We start from the raw sequence: 22,281 nt of genomic DNA, 5'->3' as shown, positions 1-22,281 counted from the left end.
AAAATTAAATTTTTGAGGTAAAATTTGTCATTTTCTCAAAAAAAAATTATGTAAGGTAACAATTTTTTTCATCCATCGTTTAGGTTAGGTACTAGGAAAGAGAAGAAAAAAGTGAGGGTTGTCATTTAAAAAATAAGTGATGACGACATTGCGCAAAAACCAATGACGTCACTTAAACAAATTGCGCGTCACGATATGGAATTTTTCTAAATACAATCGACCTGTACGAGCAATTTTCTTAAAAACATCACATAACGCTATTATGAATTTTGTTCCAAACTTTATGTTCATATTGTATATTGAAGGTATTCAAATATCTCACACCACGTAGAAAAGATTCCGTGAAGGAAGAAAGCGAAAAATTATACTAATTCCAACTAAATTCAGAGATTATCTGCCAAGAAATAGTCTTAACTGTGAAATTAGTTATATCTGCATATTATCCAACAGAATGTAAAAAAGCTTCAAATTTTTGTTACCGTGATAGCCCTGGACCACTTGAAATTACCAATCCTGACTAGAGTATTTGAGACAAAGTAAAAAAGAAAATTTATTTCTTATTATTGTTTGTATTGTTATCTATTATTAAATAGGACACTTACAAAATACAATACAAAACACAAAGTATTCCTAGAGCTACTTGTATAAAGTAGAAAAAAAATACATTTAAAAAATAAGATTACTTAAATCAGAAAATTACATGTTACTAAAGGAATCATAACAGACCTTTCTGCATCAACTTAGAAGTGATGATTCTATTAAGACCAGAGGTAAACTTTACAAAATACTTCTATAAAATAAGCACAACTTTTTTTTAAAGCTGAGAATAACGATTTGCAAAATAATTTATAAATTATTAACATTAAACTAAAAAAACTGGAGAAACATAACTGGTGGTATTCGTCAATTATTGTAAAAAATGTTTCGAAAACGCGTGACTCATAACATGAGTGAGACCAATATCGCCGATATGTGATGCTACCGGTGGTAGTGGAGGTCAGTGTGGAAACCTGTGTACAAGTTTGTCTAACGTTGCGACGCTGGCGCCACAGCCAAATTTTGTGTGGGTTTTCAACACCAACTACGATGGGACAATAATTTATAATGACCTGTTTTAATTATTTTTTTAGTACACATTTTCAATACAATTAATTGTTACATTGCTCATCGATCAGACACAACCCGTTTCTCGGTAGATAAAATGTTAATTTTTGTAGGAATGTCGGGGTCAACGGGAACAGAATCTCCTTCAGAAGTACTGGACAATGGAGCAACAGCCCTAAAATTACAGACTGATACACCACACTTGGTTAACATCGGAGGCGATCGACTTAGTACTTCTGTAACACTTCATCCCATTCCACAAGGTAGTGGTATAACTGTTTATTAATGTGCTTATATTCAGCTAAAACCTATTAGACCTAACAGTGTGATTAATTGACGATTGTACTTATGATGTACCTACATATTATAAAGGTATGACATAAGGATTTTGTAGCTCAAGCTTTATGGTTCTTCAATTTCAAATAATCATGTTAATATTTTCTCCACAGTTAATAAATAAAATTAGTCATAACCACGAGTTGTAACAGAATTGTTTATCCAAATGCTATTACGGTTTCTGTATATAACAGTGTGGGTTATGTTTCTATTTCCGTAGGGTGTTCCGCACGTAGGTAACACATGTTTAAAACGGGAAAATCTGAACATCCGTCGCATCGCCGTTTATTTTAAAAACTAAAAGAAACAAATTCTACCTTGGCATTTGTCGAATGGTCTCTTTAGTTGGGGGCAAAAATATGCATCAATAAATCTGTCTACGAAATTAAGTAATTATTTTTGTCTTTTTTAGGTCGTATTACGTTGGGATGTGGTCCTGGTGTGGATATTCATGTACAAGGAACAGGAGTTCTTCCATTACACTGTCACATAGAAAACAGTGAAGGTGTAGTTACCATCTATCCTCTCTCAGACAATCTTTCCGTAGATGGAGTTCAAATATGTAGACCGACTCGCCTGTCTCAAGGTTAGGCCCTACCAAATCCTTAGTACTACATAATTTGTTATACTTATAGAGACACAACAACATATGTTTAGAGGGATACTACATTTTTATTATCATAATGATGCAATATAAGTATGCGTCACATTTTAAGTGATGTTAATAATTACATCAGTAAAGCTTCTGCATTCAAGTGACCATGTATGTGTTGTACTATTGCTAAAACAAGTGCCTATTTATAAATACATGAAAAGGACATAAATCTAATTTACATGAGGTGAAAATACTCATTTAGTCATTTATAATATTATTTCTATGTAGGTATACTGTGGCTGCTTTCATTAATATATTTTTCTACTTTGGTATCATAAGTATAAGACACCATTTTGTCGCACGGGTTTTTTAGAGCACGACGAGAGCAGCGAGGAGTGCTATAAAGTAAACATGTGCGACAAAATGGGTTTTGAAACGAGTGTAATAATAGTATGTATATTAAAACATGAGTTTTATAAAACTTAAATTAAGACACTTTTATTAAGACTGCCGCAGGCAGGAGTGCCTGTAAATAACGAGTGCTCTTATGTTTTATAAAACGGATTTTTTATACTATTTTTTCTAATTTGCATATTAAGTACATGTTTTTTACAAATAAAATCAATTTTGCTAATTTAGGGAATTTTGTGACAGTTGGTAACACATATATTTGATGGTATATTTAAAGTAAAATTCTAAATTTGAATCTAGACTAAACATAATTGTCATTTTTTGTAAGTGAAATTGCAATTAAAGATGAATTATCCAGAAATGCGGCAAATAGCAGAGAATACCAGAGTCAATTTGCTGCCGGCAATGTGTGTTACCAACTGAAAAAAGTTCCTAGATGTCGGATGTGTTAATAGCTTATTAAAACAGCAAATCAGAAAAAATATTTTTTCTATTTTGCCCCTATTTTAAATTTTAAATTAAAAAAAGTTCAAGAGATAATGCTTTTGGTAGATGTAAAGGGTTGGTAACACTGGTAACTATACGAACAATTGCAGCTTTTGAATTTAAAGTGTCGTGAAGTGCAGTGTTCACCTAGCAACTACTCATTGTGAGTGACTGCCAACATGTGCAAAATTTAAGTAAATGTTCCTGAAACCAGTGTTATACTGACTGTGTTAAAGGTGCAAAATAGAAAAAGGAACTTTTTGTGAAACCGTTTTTTTTTTTTTTTTAATATGTATTACGTTGGTACTGCTGTAATAGCACGCTGACCGGCGTCCGGCATCTCTAGCGAGCTCCTGTTAACAATTAAAACATTTGACATAAATTTCACAGAAATGCCACCATACCTCATGCCACACAAAAGTCCCTGGATTATTTCATAATTAGATTTTTGAGCTTTTATCAAATTAATGCGACCAAAGTAAAAAAATAGTATAATTACATTCGTTTTATACGCACTCGTTCACTCAACTCGTGTCACAATCAAGCGTCTTATAAAACTCGTATAATAATATATGTACTATTTTTCCTTGAAAAAAATTTTTTTAAATCGCTTGTCATATTGTGAAATCATTTTCTTAGTAGCTTATGCATTCTCTAAATAGTATGGAAACCGTTAAACATTTTGAAATTGGGTTATCTAATTTCATTAAGACTTGGTAGGGTTAGGGGAAGTTAAGTTCTGTTACTTTTTAATTTTTTCAATTTCCTATCTTAATTTATTTTTGGGATATAAGGGCAACTTGGTATCCTTCATCAAAAGTTGAAAAAAATTGTTAAGAAAATTCAACTTCAAAAAATATTAGTTGGCTTTGAAAATGTCATTAACGTGGCCTCTGGCCCATTCCCACTAATGTGAAGATTTTTGTAAAATTGGCATATCTTAATGAAAGTTAAATTTCTTATCTTAAGGCAAAACTTTAAACACAAAGGTGGTAATAAATTAAATTAATTAAGATTGACTTCTTGTTTGTTATTGGTGTTTCAAGAAATATAAATCTTTATTTACCATAACCTCACTTTCTTGTTTGACACTTTTTTAACTAGGCCTTGCTTATACTCTGAACACTGGTTATGAATTTGTGTGTGTTGTATTTGTACAATTTGTAACAACATATTAAAAATGGCACTGACAAGACGGATGTCAGCTAAAACAGATCACTCGTATAAAACAGAAACTAAAAAATAATTTGAAATTTTTTTTGTGGTAAATTTAATGTGTGGTACAGTTGTGCTCAAAAACGTGTTGTACAGAATTTGTAATGTGTGAACTTGTACATGATTTCGTACAGTTCAAAAAAGTTTTGTACAGCTTTGTTGCGTGTACGCTTCCTAGCAATACCTAATAATGCTTATTCAACACAAAAATAGAAAAAACAAGTTCCAAACAAGAGAAAGACACATCCATGGTGATGTTTTGATATTGTTTAAATCCGATACAGACAACCCTAAAGTAGCTGTACAACATTTTCATGAACACGACTGTACACTCATTTGTATGCACATTTTTTTCGGATTCTATGAAAAACTGTTAGGAGGTATTAATTAAAACAAGACGTCAAAAAAAATTGTGCAAATTTATACATACCTTTTTATATTCAGTTAAAAAAAGATTTTCTCTTAATAACGTTAGTGCATTTGTTTTGGTGAAAATTAAACAGATTTGCTCAAAACAATCCCTAATTGTCAAGAATTATTTCAGCAATGTTGCTCATTTATTCAAAACAAAAGACAGCAGGATCACTACTTGACTCTGTTTTGAATAAAAACGACAACATTGCCATAATGCACTAACATTATTTAAAAAAAAAATCCTGCTCCAACTGAATATAAAAAGGTACAAATTTGTATTAGGCATTCACGATCTTTTTGGGACCGAGTTGGCCGTGATTTTTTTCTTTTCATGTTGGACTAACTGATTTAATGGTGCAACGTGTGCAACTTTTCTTTTCTGTCAGTGCATTGCCAGATCTATTATTTTAATATTCGTAAGAAAGTAAATGATTTATTAATGCTACTTCCAATTTAAAAAGGATAGACCAAATTTAAAAGATCCGGCAACAATGTACCATTGGGAGCATAAAAAGTGGGACATCAAATTTCTGTCAGTTTTGAAAAATGCGATGTACACTTGCTTTCAAAACTATCGCGTACACATTCAAAATCAAGTAACAACGATTTTGTAAAATTTAAGCAGTGTGAACGGGTAATTTTGAGATTAGGTTAAAGATGACATTGACAGCAACTAAAAAAATTATGATCGGTCTTCTACTCACGGTCCCTTCTTGTTCTCACCTCTTCTTTACTTGAAGAACAGTGCTTTTATTTAGCCCATTATGAATAGCAACCCTTCTTATGGACCACTCCTCTTCTAATTTGGCAAGCATCAAAACTTTGTCTTGATACTTGCTCTGTCAGTCGAGGCATTGTGACTTTTCAAAAATTTAAATGTCAGAGTTGATTAATTACTACCCTGATTTAATACAGCGAAAAATAGGTGTACGGGAAAGTTTTGAAAGCAAGTGGACTAACTTTACAAGCTGTAAATTTTAGGGATAAAAAATGTTTACCAAAACAAACAGAATTATTCCAGCTGCATAAAATTCTTCGATAATGTACAGTCGATGGACAAATAAAACTGGGACAAAAATGACAATCACATAAGTCAAAATTTACAAATTTGCATGGTTTAATTACGGCTTTATCACAAATAGGTTAACTTTGGTATGACATATTACATAGACACTGACAAATATATTGACAATTCAATGGTCTGATTTACATAGATTAAATTTTAAGTGTCCCAGTTTTATTTGTCCACCGACCGTACATGCAAATTTTATATAAAATTTTTCGTGCCTCCGGCTGGAATTTGGTAAATTACAGATCTCGAAATCGTCCAGAAACACATACATTGCTGGCCTAGTCCGGCTAAAAGTAGGGATTTCGAGTTGTCATCGGTTTCGGTTGGCATTTGTTATCAGAATTCTATCAAACTTCAATGTTTGTTCTATGGATGGCTCGTTAAAAATGTTTTTCTATTTATAACAACGTACAAACTACAAAGAAGCAATATTTAACTAAAATTAATTAATTAAAATTACGTTTCGAGCCACTTCTTGAATATGGGCTGGTGTATTTATTACAACAAATGTTTCAGGAAAATGTCAAAAACAAAACAAATTAATTAAATTTAATAAATGTCAGGAAACAAGAGCGATGTTGATTTTAAAATTTAAATGTTTAAATGTAAGTGTTGCCAACACAAAAAAAGTCCCTAATACCAATTATTAAAACAAGTGCTTTAACTTCCATTTAACAAAAATCCGCAGAAGTCGGCATGAAAAATTTTGTGTATCACACGTCCAGAAAGTGTTTTGCGAGCATTCGTACTTACAATACTCGTCTATCGACTCGTACTGCAAACCGTACTCATGCTCGCAAACGTGCAGTTTCTGGCCTAGTGATACAAATAACTATAACCTTGTATCATACAGTCTTCAGATATGCTGCTCTGAATTCGAGTATTTTATGAACTCATATACAAACTTTTTTTTTGAGGCGTTATAATTTACAATTGAAAACTGGTAAATGTTGGAAAAGAGCTAATTGATGAGAATTTATGGACAAACTTTTGCCACCGCCGCCACTGGAACTGCACCTGTACTTTACAGTTTTGTTAAAATAGAAGAAATCCTTACTGACTTTAAATAACGTCTTCGAAGATGTTTTGCTTGTTTTTCGACATTAAAATAAAAAATATATATCAATTCCGTATACTACTTTCTAAGAAATATAATCCCCATTTTTTTATAATTAATATACATAAATTCTGAAAATGTTGCAATTAAAACTTGCACAAAATAAACAAAAAAAATTTGCAATAAATTAAAAAAAAATGACCAATACTAAAGAGAACAAAATAGTGGCAGAGTATTACACACCATTAAAAACAAGACAACAATCTGACCTCCAACAATTTAAAAATAATAGTTACAAATCTTTTACTCGAGATAAAAATCTAAACATACCAAAAATATCAATGAAGTAACTCAAATGAGAAAGACAATTATTAAGGATCTTGCTGTGATTTATTTTCTATCCTAGCTACTTATACCGTCAAAATACTGTTAACTTTAACAAACAAGCTGAGTTTAATGAATTGGTATTATGAAAATAGTTTTATGAAATAAGCTGGATATTTTTTGAGTGGCTGTGATAATCACAATCATAAATACCCAGTGGCATTTCTATCCGAACACTCCCTAGTGTACATTTTTGAAAATTCTTGGATGTAAGTTGCTGTACGTTCTTTTTGGAGGGGAAATCTAGTGAGAAATTACTAGATGACAAGTGCGAAGTCGAATAATAAACAAAATTGAATATAGGTATGCCCTTTTTCCGATAAATGAGATTATTCACTTACTTCTATAAAGTATAAAAAATAGCTGCAGCCAAGTATTGTGTGATTTGGACAACTTTTCTGGATTACGAAACTAGCAAACTGAGAAAGGAAATAACTTACAGTACGAGTCAGCTTTAAGCAGATATATCCTCTGCGATATTTAAAAACCTTTACAAAAACATAAATTCAGGAAATTTCCTAACCTGTACCTAATTTTAGGAGTTTTTGAGTAGTTAGTTTATTATGTTCACTATCCCACATCCACCCGGCGGCACGGCAATTTTGCCGGAGTACATACACTATTACGGATAATACTATCAAGTAATAGTGCAGTGCTTATCAACATAATTACCGGCGTCTCGCCTCCACATTTTGACTTTTTTGTGTTTATTTATTTTATTATCATTATTATGATTACCATTTCCATAGCAACATTAGCAACGTGGGTCCGCAATAACAAGATTTGTACATAAGAATTATGTTTATTGTGAACAGTTCCCCTAAATTACGTATGAATTAATACTATGTATGGCTTATGCAATATGTATTTCTTAGGCTTATGTCCATTGTGAATTGAGAGGTTGTTGTCGATTGTGGGGGCTCTTATTGTCAAGGGGTAATTTCATGCACAACAGACACACGATAGAGAAAAAAGTACAAATCTTTGCAATAATTCTTTGTTCACCCTCTTGAATATTTTCAGCTGATCTTTTTGTTGGTCGTCTACTGGCTTGTTTGCGCAGAACACTACCTGTTTCCAAAAACATGTTTACGCATTTGTAGACTTTCTGGGCAAGTTGTCGGTTAAGTGCCTTGAAAGTCCGGAAACTTTTGTTGAAATTCCTCAAAAACTCGAGGTGTCGAATAGGACCAAGCCTTTCTCCATTGCTGAAGAAACACTGGACAATGAAAAGTTGTTGCTCTAAAGTGAACATATTGTAATAGCAAATTTTAATAGTCAATAATTAATAATGACAATTACCATTGTAATGACATTTGAATTAAATTTTACGTGCTGCCAAATGAAGTGTATTAATCATGGCCATCTCGATTTTTTTTTATTTTCGATCGCACGGTATGACCTCAAATAATTTTTGTTTAAATACTACTTTTTGAAACAAATGACGAGCATCAATCGAGAACCTATCAAAATGCATTGCATTACAATGTAATAAAATAACCAAATTCAATTAGCTGGAAAAACAAATGATAAATCCTAATAACATGTGGGATTGCGCAGAACGCAGTTTTAGCGTAGACGATAGTAGCGTTTTTTTTTTTTTTTTAATTTTTTTGTATGTAAGTGTATACTTGTGATACATTGTTCTTTTTAGAATAAAAATCTATAGTAGAACTACTAACAAAAATTATGTTCCCATTTGAAAAAAAATATTTTGACAGTTTAGCCTTGACGCCCTCGGGGCTACACATAAATTTATTAGGCCTTTTTGTAGCCTATTCGCAACCATTTAATTTGGTGTATAATTAAAATCCTCCGATAAGTAAGGGAGTTATGGACTCGTCTTCTTTTTTGGGGACACCACTTTAAATAGGATCAAACTACAACGTGATCAAGAATGACTGAGTCTGTTGGTAGCAATGAAAATTTGAATGATTTTGGTACCACTGTAATCTAAACCCATTTCCGGTTGTCAGCTTTGACAGAGTTGACAGGAGAATTTGACGTTTACCATCAAAGGGTCATTTTTGTAATAGCATAAACATACCCGACATAACCAAAATTTTTTTAAATGTCGTGTCAAGTTAAAACATCCGGTCAGTGCCAATTACGAAACAGAAAAACACCAATATTTTTCAATTGTTTCATTGCCAACAGACTCAGTCATTGTTGATCACGCTGTAGAATCAACTCCTTTGTTGTCATTATCGCGGAACAAGTCATTGTTATGATTGCAGTACTATTAGGGCCATATCTCACTGGGACGCCATGGAAGCAACGTCGCCAGACATAATACATGGACTTGTATGGTGGGTATCTGACCTGGCAGCGACTTGGCGGCGCTACCACTTTGGCAGCGTCGTCAGTCAAAACGCAACGAGCGTGTGTATTTGGCGACGCTTCTGCATTGGCGACGTCTTCAGGAAAATACAAAGATTACAATGCCGAGTCACTCACTCAGACGCCAGCAGTGTCTCCAGTTCGTCCTTGCATTGTCAATGTGATGGACAATTTCAATACCGAGAGATTTATAATTATTGAAGTGCTAAAGAGACCCTTGCTTTGGGATACCGCCGCGGAATATTTATTTACAATTTGCAGGAATATTTTCTCAAATCACCATATCAATTATAAAATAGTCCACTTTCAAAGCGATCGCCAATGAAAGGATGCACCCACAATTTCTTTATCTTCATTTTGTTTCCACGTCCATTTTGACATTCTACTGTTTGGGGCATTTTCTTGGCGTCTTATCTGGCGACTCTCTTGGCAACTCTGTTGGCAAACGGCAGATTACAAGAGAAGCCATGGCGACGCTGCTGGCGGCGTCCCAGTGAGATATGGCCCTTACAACACAACCAGTTCTAATGGCAATTTCTTATAATGCCTGAGAAGCACAATGTTATCGGCAGGCATGTATAAAAGAGACAATGTATTCCCCTAAATAGCTTTTTAATTTTATCAGAGATTTAAACAAAACATTAAATAATACCCGAATTATGTGTGCAATTAAAGTAATGAGAGCGCAAATCCAACTGAACCACTGACGGGACAACCAACTATAAGTTACCGTTGAGTAGATTTTGTTGAATTGTTTCGTTCTTGAGTATGAGGGTTGTTTGAAATCGACTTCATTGATAAGAGTGTTACTTTAAACTTAGAAAGAAGACAACTATAACTGTTTACCTGTCATCTGTCATAAGAAGAACTACAGGGTCATTATAAATGATTGTCCCATCGCAGTTGGCGTTGAAAACCCACACAAATTTTGAATGTACTGCCAGCCTCGCAACGTTAGACAAACGAGTAGACAGATTTCCACTACCACCGGTAACGCCACCTATCAACGATACTAGTCTCACTCATATTATGAGGCTTGCGGCACATTCATTCAACTACGTCACCAACGCCTACTGCGATGGAACAATGATTTATAATGACCCAGCAGATTAGATATACCAGTCAGATCTGCAACTTCAAACTGAGATATCGTAGGACTTTTTCTAAGATATTTTTAAAAATCATTTGAGCATGAGTCCCGTCATAGCAAAGGTTATCACTTGTTTCTTGAATGAAAAACATAAATAGAACAACAGTTTGGAAAGACAGAAACCGATATAGTCTTTTAAAAATCATTACTGTTGATTAAAGTTGGATTTGGTCGAAAACCAAAAAGTTGATTAAAAGAATTTCACTTTCAAACGATAATTCAAATTTAAAAAAAAAAACCTGTGGGTGACAAAGAAATGTTTCCAGCAAGTGTCTAGCAGGAGTGCTTTGAATAATGGAAAAGATGTTGACAACGGTAGATGACTGTTCACAGAGACCATTTCGAGGGGGTCCATTTTAGTTTAACCATGTGCACGTAATGAGTATAAAATTATGACTTAATGTTAATGTAAGAAATTAAATATGTAGTAGCATTTTTTTCACACACCGTATTTTGTTATAGGTGTTATGTTAACAATAGGAAGATCCAATTACATGAGATTTAATCATCCTGCTGAAGCAAAAATAATGAAGTCTGTTCTACCAAATCCTAGAATCTCGATGGCCCCAATCACCTTTGAACCGGACAATACATTTCAACCTAAATACAATAAAAAACCTCCCGTTGTACCTAAAAAAAATTCTAAAGAATCGCTAATAGACTGTGGCATTGAAGAACCAATTTCTTCAAGTATTATGATGAAAGTTTCAAAATTTGAATATTTGGCACAACAAAATTTCAAAAAAAGCATATCACCAAAAGTGTTTTCATCAAATCTAGTGACTGTAAACACACCAGCAAGAGATGTTCTTGGAAAATCACCTCCAGATCTTCAGAATTTTAGCAAAAGTCTTCCACAAAATGTATTAAATTATTCGGAATTGAATTATAACGAAAAACATCAAAGTAAAACTCCTGAGAGACCAATTTTTGGCAAGAAATCTCCTCAGTATGTCAATGTGAGCGTGAATGAAGCAAAAAATATTAATAATAAGGTTATTATTTACGAAAGTGGATGTATTCCCAAAAATCAGAATGTAAATCTGGATCACAACGAATGGAACAACAAACATTTTAATGTTAATAAAAACATTAATTTAAGCAGAGCGCTCACACCATCTCCAAGTTATAACAGAAATCCTTCACCGTGTTTAAGGAATATGACGCCAAGTCCTGTGTTTAACAATATTAAAACTGAACCTCGAAGAAGTGAGTCAGCAGATGAACTTACTAGTTGTTCAGAAACAGTAACAACACAATACAACAGCGATGCTGAAATAAAACGAAAACAAGTAATGTAGTAAATGATGAGAAAAACAATTGAACTTGCTAATTGTTTAAATTTTTCGACAGGCACAACAAGAAAGAGTTAAGGAACAAGAAATTGAAAAGGCTGAACAAGCAAGGCTTGAAGAAATATTGAATATGTGTGCCGAATATGAAAAACAAGCACAGTGTGAGAAAAACAAAGTAACTCCAAACAGGTCTTTTTATTATATTTTATTTCCCAAATGTTAATTTTTTTTTTCTAGAATAAAGACTAATGGTTCATTACCACGCGATAAACGTCAATATGGACCTTTATCTCCAATATACACGACACCTCCTCCGTCACCAAGAGAAATGGAACTAACTCACATTGAAAATAAAAAGAATAATCAACTTTATGAAAACATTAACATCAATCGAAATACATCGTTAGAGCGAATTAATGTCAATTATGAAAACATCGAACTAAAACATCCAGATCCTGATCACAGAACACCAAAATGTGGCAGTCCATATGAAAATATTCATCTTCAACCAAGTAATACCAATATTTCAACTCATTCACCGAGAACAAGAATTAAAACTATCGCATCTTCTAATCGAGAAGGGTAAGCGCTTTAATTTAATTGCAGCGACATATTAAAAATACTGTTTTAGTAAACCAAAGGATACAGCAGAAATTATAGACAACAAATTTGCAATACTAGACGCTGAACAATATCTACTTCAAAATTTAACTCTAAACGATGAAAAAACTTTGGAAGAAAACAAAGTATCTAAATCAAAAGAAAATCAGCTAAAATTCATTTTTCCTCTGGAAGAAGAAACGTCGTTATTTGTGCCATCGTCTGTCAGTTCAGAAAATATGTCAAATTCTAGTTGTACTAATAATATAAATCCACAAATTAGTAATGCAGAAAATAATTCTCTGGACCTAAGTGAGAAATCTAAAATAGATAAAATAAAAAAAGAAAAAAAAGAAATACTGACTCGCATTTCGTCAATCAAAAGGCAAGTATCTGAAACCGAAATACATGAAGAAGAGTTACACCGAGACATAGAGTTAGAACATGCTCTTATATCTGGTGAACATAAATCCAAACTTTTAGAAGTTGAAAAGCTACAATGTCGAAAGGAGAAACTAATAAATATTGCTAAAAAACTTGAAGAAAACATGTTGCATCGTCAGTCAAAACAAGATGAAGACCAACTAAAATGTAGGGAAAAACTGGAAACTGCTCAAGAAAATATGATTAAAATTGAAGAAAAACTGACAAACACTGTAAAAACTGATCCAAAATACGAAGAAGTTTTTGAAGAATACTTGAAAGCCCAAGAAGTGCTAGATAACGAAAGAAAAACATTTGAAGATTTAGAATTTCATCACTTAGAAGAAGAAGCCGATTGGTTAGCAAGTCGTGAAGAGGTACAAAGGGAAATCCTTGATTTATCCAAAAAAATTGAACTAGTGACAGAACAAGCACAAGAACTCGAACAACAAAAATACAACATTTCGAGGAATAACAACTCTGAAGTTAAGGCAATTAAAAAAAAACGCATGGAATGTCTCATACAGTTAGAAAAATTAACGAATTCATTGAAAACTATTGATAATAAATTGTCAATATTTTCAAATCAAGAATCTGATGCAGAAGAATCAACCGACAGCGACAGTGACAAATCTAAGGATCTGGAAACACAGTTATCGAATTTATCACTTAACGTAATTCATGATCTGAGTTGTTCTGTTATTATCAGCAACACAAGAAGTCCTATTGATCATATATACAATATGTCTCAATCTTTTAATGAAAAACTTCTTCAAGAAAAAACTGTACTTGAATGTGGAATCGCTACCAAATGTCCTAGTCAGGATGATATTGACCGTATTAGCAAAGTTACTTCAGGTGCTCCAATCAATATTAGAGAGGAAGAAGGATCTCTTGGCAGAAAAACAATTGAATCTCTTAAAGATATTGAACGTAAGAGACATATTCATTTATGTCAACAAGGTATTTATATATGTTTACTTACAAATTAAACATATCTTTAATAGAGTCTTTATTTAGGTTCACAGGTTATAGAACAGGAAAGACAAAGGGTGCTAGCATTAAAACAAAGAGTTCAACATGAAGTTCGTACTAAATGGGCTCAAAGTAGACAAGATTCTAATTCTCCAGGTTCTTCAGAATCCGGAGAGAGAAGAGACAGGTATGTTTTTAACAGTTATTATAAAATACTGAGTGACATTAAAAATGGAACACCAAGAAATAATAGTAATTTTAAATTATTCAACGTGGAAACGCTGCAAGCATTCGGGGCACTTTTCGAGTTTCTGCATTATTATCGGAAATTTTTGCATTGTAAATCAAAAATGTTATGTAATTATGTTATTTTAAATTGATTTTTATACAACATATTATTAGTCTTGAGTCAACGTAAAACTAATTAAAATTTCAGCCTCTTACATCAACTAATAATAACAAAAAATTAATCATTTGTTTGGCGATCTCGGTTTTGGATACATTCATTTAACCGCCTGGGCATTCAGGAAATATATGATCAATGTCCTCTTGAGGCACCTGGTCCTAGGTAACTTGAATTTCATGTTCAAGTTGAGCTAGGGTCTGTGGGGGGCGGTGCAAAGTGGTCAGTCTTCTCCCGATCATATCCTAAACATGTTCGATCGGGTTTAGATCGGGAGATCGGGCAGGCCAAGGGAAATGTTGACACCAGCTTCATTTAAGAACTGTAGTGTTCTTCTGCCTATACAGGGTGTAGAATGGATTTTGGTACATAAGCATTTTACGTGCAATAGTGAAAATCCTCTGATATTGGGTTCCCTAATTATTTTCCAACAAAACCTTAAACACAAAAGTTGTAGAGTAAAAAAATTGTACCTAAATCCTTTTCTAATTAATTTCTAACACCTTCTGGTTGTGTTAGACGAGAAAAATTAAATATTAAAAAATCTACCGATAAAATAGTAATAGCCATGACTCCCGACAACAATAACGTTCATTTTTTGACAAACGTAACGAGTTTGCTGATTCCTCAAAGAATGAACTCTCTTAACAAAGAAGAAAAAGTTATCTTCGTAAAATGGTGTTACTCCGGATTGTCTTTTAGAGACATGCAAGCAACATTTTCTATATTCTATCCGGAGCGACCAGTTGCAAGTTTGACATGTCAAATATCATACATTGTCATCTTTGGTTGTCACCTCGGTTACAGCAGGTTACAGTTCCCAGCTATTGCTATTTTGACAAATGCTTTAATTCTTTTTTCCATTATTGTGTCCGGAAGATGTTAAAAAACAAATAAGAATTGGCACCTCCGTCTTGATGATTGACATATTTCACTATACATCTGCCAGGGCGAAGCTTTAGTGCCTGTGATCTCCACGGCGCCACTTTAGGGCGCCTCACAAACAAATGTAATGAATTCAGTGAAGTTCTCAAAGTGCAATGTCAAGAGTCTCACAGTTTAAAAATAACTTTAACAACAAAAATCTTATTAAATTAGTTGATGCTAGTTCTGTTTGGTGTTTCTGGTTTTTAGTATTTTGCTGTTAGTGTTTATGAACTGGCTTTTTTATCATATTGGAACTGATATTGCGGTAAATACAGCAACAACAAGTTCCGCTAGTTGTAAACCTATTTCTGGAATAATATTAAAATTATAATCTCAATCTTGGATTTGTAGTAGGTACATTATTTCCTAAGCGGGTCATCAGATAAAGATGGGTCCATAACAAAACAATTATACAGGGTTATTCTAAATGATTGTAGTCGAAGTAGGCCATGCCCATGTTATTACATTTTTGCCGCTTTCATGTGAACTGTCAGTTTTGTCGCTGTCACTGTCATTTTTTAGGTGAAAAGTGCTGTGATGAGATTTTTATTTATTTTTGTTAAATTAACAATTGAATCCAGAAATATTGAGTTGTTTTGCACCCAATTTAACTCCCGTGTGTACTCACTTATTCACATCCTTTTGATGTTTTTTTATGTGGAGCGGCAACCATAAATTTTACATTGAGTTTTTACGCCTACTTCGACTACAATCATTTAGAATAACCCTGTATTTGCTTAATTAATCCGTGCCATTCTTGGTGGAAATGAGTGGAAAGTATACTTTAAGTTTTGTACAGTTTTGAATGTAATTATATAATTTTGGACAAATTATTCTATGAATATGTACTCGCCACTGACCAAGATATTTTCAAAAAACGCGACGCCGAAATTTTGTCCCTTCCGCACAACCGAACCAGTGCGCAACATCTTGCTTCTGCCAATTTAGCGTATCCAAACTGTAATTACAATTAAAATAAAGTATCATTTATCACTGGACAACTACGCATGACTGCATGCATCATGCAGATACATGTGTGTAGACTGCATGTCTAAATTGTCACGATGCACATGACGTTGTCACACATTTGATAGCATGACAGTTAGTTGCTAACAGCAACCCCCGAAAACATCCCCAAAAGTCAGAATCATGAGAGCAATAGGATTTTTCGGTCTATGCCCAGGCCGCTATAGACACTCTGACTATCTAGCAGGTCGTGAGAATTGGGAACCATTTTTAAAACCCGACAACTTTTGTATTTAAAGGGCCCTATACACCTAGCGTTTTGTTTGCAGTACTTGTATGCGCATTCATGTTTCCAATACATATGATGATTACATACTACAGGATTTGATAAAACACATGTGTACTACTAACATTCTATTCATGCATGCTGTCAAGTGTGTGGCTAATATATGTTCTTGTATACATTATTTTGTATGGAAAGACAACTAGATTTTTTATTAAAATCTCGACCACACACCCAAAGTTAAGCCACACCGCAAAAATATCAAACACGTTTGATAGACTTATACTTGTATGAACATCCATCACGGCCGACAAAAATTGGTCACTCACTGTGATTTTACCAAATTTTGTTTGAGCAAACCGTGTGCTGTCATACAAATTTTCATTCGTGTGTGGACAAGACTTGTATCTCATACGAATTTACGAAAACAAGTTTGACAAACATGCCAGAAAGTGTGTGTTTCTGATAAACTTGTATCACATACTTGCATGCGCAAGCAAATCCTGCAAACAAAACGCTAGGTGTATAGGGCCCTTTAGGGTTTGTTCTAAAATAATTAGGGGAGCCAATATCCGAGGATTTTTACTTTTACACGTAAAATGCGTATGTACCAAAATCCATTCTACACCCGGTATGTGGGCGAGCGTTATCTTGCTGAAATATTGGTTGATAATGGTACTATTGCGATCAAAAAATTTTGGACACTAATGTCATCGTGCTGTCATACATTCTAAAACGACCCTTATGTATTAATAACCTCAATTTTGATTGTGTCAATTTTGAAAATGTGAATGTCAGATTTACCGAGAAAATATTCAAAAAGTTGTAAAAATCAGACAAATGGAATAGAACGAGGTTTTAATTAATAAAAAATATAAAACAAATACCCAAATGTACTCGCATATTAAAAAAATTATATTTTAGACCGGTGTCCAATTGACAACAATTTCATCTTTCATGTGACAGTTTCAATAAAGCATGATTTAGAGTAATTTTTTTAATGTGACAGAAGTTTGATGTCCAAAATTTTATGATCGTAATAACTAGTACTATCGCGGCCAAAATACTTTGGTCGTCAATTTTTGACACTTCAAATGTAAATCAAGTATTAATGTCAATATACATGACAATTTCAAATTATTCTTGTCAAAAATATGGCACTTTCAGTTTTTGATAAATATAGAATCGTCTTACTTGCTTCTGAAGGTTGTCTAAACCGCGACCATGTTGATCTTTTGCTTTTGAACCCTGCCTCCACAGCTGGGATTTACCCCACCCGTATGATACTGATAGATTAAAATAATTTTGACAGTAGTAAAAAATAAGGTTAAACATCCTAAAGTTTGCTTTACAATTGAATGTCATTTATGTCACATTGACGACCAAAGTATTTTGGCCGCGATAGTACTATGCCGGCCAAAAAATTTTGGCCGTCATTATCTGTCAATTCAAAAAAAAAAACTTGTAATCCGTACTTTATTGTCATCATGATTACCGTCTTGATTATGAACGTTATTTTTGGGTGGTAAATTTCAAAACTCAAAATTATTTTGTCATTTCTACTACACAGAACGTTTACCTCAGGTTATCTATGTACGATTGCTCTAATTTTGTTCATTCATGTCGGATTTTTGGAATATCTGAGCTTCAAACAGTTTAAATTAATTGTCAAAATGACAAGAATCGAAAGTGGGGTTACGATTCCTAAAGGTTTATTTACACTTTACTTGAATGTCAAGAATGTTTTTACACGAGTGGTGCGTTCATAGTCGACTCTTCAACACCTACTACGAGGTGAAATTAAAAAAAAACACCCGATACTATAGTTAACAGAAACTTTCATTTCTTCTTATTATTATTTTTTAAATCTGTTCTACACTTTTCTCCAACGGTAGGAATAATTAATTAACAAATTATACACGGTGTTTTATAAGTTGAGGCGTTCCTCTTAACTTGTCATAGAATGCGTTGTTCTAAAGAGTTTTAGCCAAAATCACCTTAGTAAAATGTGTACGGCAATGAAGATACAATAGTCCTGCTCAATACTATCAGAGTTGTCATCTAATTAGTCGGATGGCTTTATCATTACGAAAATATTGAGCTCACAAATATGTTGCTAATGTATGGGCAACGTTATTACGTTATCAGAATGCAGCTGTGGCGTCCAGAGAGTAGGTACGTAGAGCGATTTACAGAAAGACACCATCCTGGACTACGTCAGTTATTAATTTAGTACAGCAGAGAAATAGACAGGACCGGACTTAAAATTTTAGAAAACAATAAATTGTCTCCGTTAATACAAACATTTTACTAACAAGATTTAGGCTAAAATCGTTAAGAATAATGTAACTTCGAAAACACCCTGTACTAATTATTCAAAAAATAAAAATTACGCCAAAACGGCTGGAAATAGAAATACTCAATGTTAATAAAAATTGTCTTAAAATGAAATTTTACATATCTAATATCAGAAATGGTTGTTGCTGTTTAAAAAAAATGAATTTTTCGACATTTTTTTGTTATCAATTTTGAAGAATGTAGTAGGCGTAGGAAACATAAAAAAAAACTTTAGGATTTCAATTAAAAAAATCAATTAATTATTTCCAATGGTTCAGGAGTTTTTTTGCGAAAAAGATGTCATAGGTCATAAATGATGACAGATAAGTGTTGACAAAAGGACGTTCTAAACTCAAAATTTAACGTAAAATCGAAATTTGAAATCAAAATGGGGCATTTAAAAAACAAAGAACTTGAACTTGGAGCAGTCTATTATAGTCGGCTACCAATTTTCATATTAATACGATTTTGGGAAATCAAAAAGTTTCTAACGAACGGGCTGCATGAATCAGCCTGTATGTATTAACATTATCTTATCTATAATTTTGATAAAATATCTGTTTTATCTGTTAAAAGGTAATTTCACTCATTTTGAAATGTATCACTTGTTTATGTTTTTATATTGCTTCTACTTCTAAATTTGCCAGTAAGTAAGTGCAGGTTTTCCTATTTGTAAGTAGTGTGTGGGTGTGTATGTTGCATAGTGCGAAAAGATGGTTGTCAATATTAGTAATACGTCACATGCAATACTATTTTTTATCTACATACTTTTAATATTATGAAAACAGACTTGTATTTTATTTATTTAAAAAACAAACGTAGATATTTATTTTAAATAGCTAACGGAAATAACTTGTAAATTGTGAGATGGAATTGGAACGTTATTTATTTTTCACGGTGAAAAGGAACAATTATTAGTACAACCCTCGTGTTTAATTATTGTCGTGTATTACGCGTTTGGCATAGGTATTTGAAATATATTGTGGAATTCTCAACAAAAATTAAGTTAAAGGTCTCATCTTTATTTTTGATTTGTTATTTTTAACATGAAAAATTAAATCGTTGTTTTCTGGATTTTTAAAAACATTGATAGTAATTATAGGTTTTCTTTCAGCTTGGAACTCAACGAACAGTGTGAAAGGCCATCAAAATCACCGATACTGAATGAGCAGGTAATCATTTTTCGTGCTTTTATTTAACCCAACATTGCGCACGTGGAAAAAATGACATGACAATCCAGGTGGAGTTGGTGACCCCACAAAAAAAAATCCACAACAACACAAAGTAATAATTTAAAAGGTTTACTACAAGTGCATAATGCCAAAAGTTGTATCTTTTGAGACAAAACGCAGTGTGTTGAAGTGCTACACACATTTTAAACAAGATAGGCCCGATCTAAGTAACGATGCGATTATTAACAGATTGATGGACATCTTCAATGTGAGAACAATGAATTTTTATTTGATTAAATACTAAACTGTATACAGTACAACTTCGACAATTTGGACACACTCTGGTTCTCTATTAATTTCTTTTAATACAGTTTCAATCAATTCGTAAAAAAGCAGAACATAAGTATGGCAACATTGTGACTTCAAAATTCCTAACCAAACTTTTCTTCAGATATACAGGATGAAATCTGTCAGATTGTCATGGCCAAGCATCGTTTTTTTTAAAGCTGGAATACATTATACAGTGAGCGGCAAAACTATGGAATAAATTCATTAAAACAAACAAACAAACAAAATTTTTTTCAAAAAAATCTTTGGATGGGTCAAGTTTAGTTTATAAAAATACATGTTTTAGTACCAAACAAAATTCCAACCAGTTTTTTATTTTCGAGTGATGACGTCATCGATATTTTTTAAGTGACAACCCCCTATTTTTTTTCTTGATTCTGATAGCCCTTTTAATTGTCTCAACGACAGTATAAAAATGTTGTTATCTTACATAAGGAAATTTTTGTGAAAGAAAGAAAAAAAGTTGGAAAAAAATGTTTTTATTAACTAACAAAAACAAGTGAAAAACTGTGTTACTAATCACTTAAAATTATGGAATTAAATGTTCGAATTGCCATCCCCCAGCTTGTTGAGAATAAGCAAGGTTTTGAAGAAATTCCTCTTGTTTTAGTTGGGAGTGGGGACTCAATCAAAATTAAAATTTCTATACGTTGCGTTTCTGTTAAATGAATCATTTTCGAAAACGTTTTGTAATAGTTATTTAATAAACTAGTTTGATAATGAAGGCGATTAATAATCGAAACTGTTTAAAGCACGAACAAGTGTAGCGAGTGAGTGCCTTTAATAGTTGAGATTATTAATCGCCGCCCATTAACAAACGAGTTGATTACAAAAAAATTTCGTTGACCGCAAACTTTTTTTTGTGACAAAATTTCAACTTATAGCCAAATCAAAACCAATTTCATCTTTTTCGATAAAGATGAGACCTTATAAAATACCTTCATCCTTTTTTTTTGTCCTCAGGGTAGGCCATTTAAAAAATTTTCAACGCTTTCTATTCACTTTTCCACAAAGAGTGTCAGAAGACGTCAACTCCATTCACATTCAATTTCACGCAAAAATCACGGTTGCTAAGAAAACCTAGTTACCTTTGAAAAATGTGACATGCGAATTATAACCAAAAAGGTCGGCTTTTGAAAAAGTGAATTCGTAATCATGCAGTTATGGAGCTAAATATAAAATATAGAAAACCCTGCTGCACTACCGGTTGCAATGTTGGTAAGTGCAAACAATGCATGTTCGAGGTTGTTTATACATCAAAACGTCAAAATCGCAAAAATCGTTGATTAATGAAAAATAGTGTATTAATGAGGGCCATTAATACACTATATTTTAGTCAAAATAATTAATTAATATTGAAATTAACAAGTGGTCAACGGAAAAACAAATAACACAAGAATGAAATTGACAGTACCATTTGACTGTTTGATTTACCTACTTGATTTTTTGACTTGTTTTTGTTAGTTATACAATTAATTTTGTCCAACTGAAGAGGGTGAATTAACCGAACTCATTGATTTCTCGGCTAAACTAAATACCGAATTGTTTGACATAGATTCTCATTGTAAGGTATTAAAGATCTGGCCCACAAAGAATAACAACAAAATTTTCAAGCAATTGTAGTAATTGACAGATCTTGTCTTTTTGTGGGTTACGATTTCTGTTCTGTGTTTGATGCAATAGAGGTTAAGCGATGTTACAATTGCAACGGCTTCCATAACTCTTCAACTTGCTGCAAAAACAAATTTATCTTGCTCTCGATGCGCCGCGGAACGAATTTATTCCGTTGCGGTTTTGCGTCGGCGCTCTCCACGTTTTGGGGGGGACGTGTTAGCGGGTGATTTTACCGACCGATAACATCGTCACAGTATAGTTGTCCGTTTTCTCTAAGGTTATATTGAGGCCGTAATAGTACTATTGGGGACACGGAAAACTGGGCAGATGTGTGATTCAGTTGTCAAAATTTCTAAACCATACCTTAGCTACTC

At 33.1% G+C, this 22,281-nt stretch overlaps 1 protein-coding gene across 4 annotated transcripts in view; it reads left to right on the top strand.

The window, feature by feature from the left end:
• LOC138122949 (pleckstrin homology-like domain family B member 1) overlaps window positions 1-22,281 on the top strand; it is a 66,717-nt gene that overhangs the window by 21,580 nt on the left and 22,856 nt on the right. For 2 of the 4 annotated variants that reach the window (XM_069037400.1, XM_069037393.1), the window contains 8 exons: window positions 1,218-1,370; window positions 1,853-2,026; window positions 11,027-11,856; window positions 11,918-12,048; window positions 12,097-12,441; window positions 12,491-13,845; window positions 13,903-14,044; window positions 19,888-19,945. In XM_069037400.1, coding sequence (XP_068893501.1) covers window positions 1,220-1,370; window positions 1,853-2,026; window positions 11,027-11,856; window positions 11,918-12,048; window positions 12,097-12,441; window positions 12,491-13,845; window positions 13,903-14,044; window positions 19,888-19,945 — 3,186 coding nt within the window. In that variant the 5' untranslated portion in view covers window positions 1,218-1,219. Of the gene's footprint in view, window positions 1-1,217; window positions 1,371-1,852; window positions 2,027-10,830; window positions 10,973-11,026; window positions 11,857-11,917; window positions 12,049-12,096; window positions 12,442-12,490; window positions 13,846-13,902; window positions 14,045-19,887; window positions 19,946-22,281 lie in introns of those variants that run through there. The other 2 variants (XM_069037409.1, XM_069037417.1) reach the window with 2 other exon arrangements.

The sequence above is a fragment of the Tenebrio molitor genome, chromosome 1, assembly GCF_963966145.1.
Source record: "Tenebrio molitor chromosome 1, icTenMoli1.1, whole genome shotgun sequence".
Taxonomy (NCBI): domain Eukaryota; kingdom Metazoa; phylum Arthropoda; class Insecta; order Coleoptera; family Tenebrionidae; genus Tenebrio; species Tenebrio molitor.
This window is presented reverse-complemented; position numbering and strand designations above follow the sequence as displayed.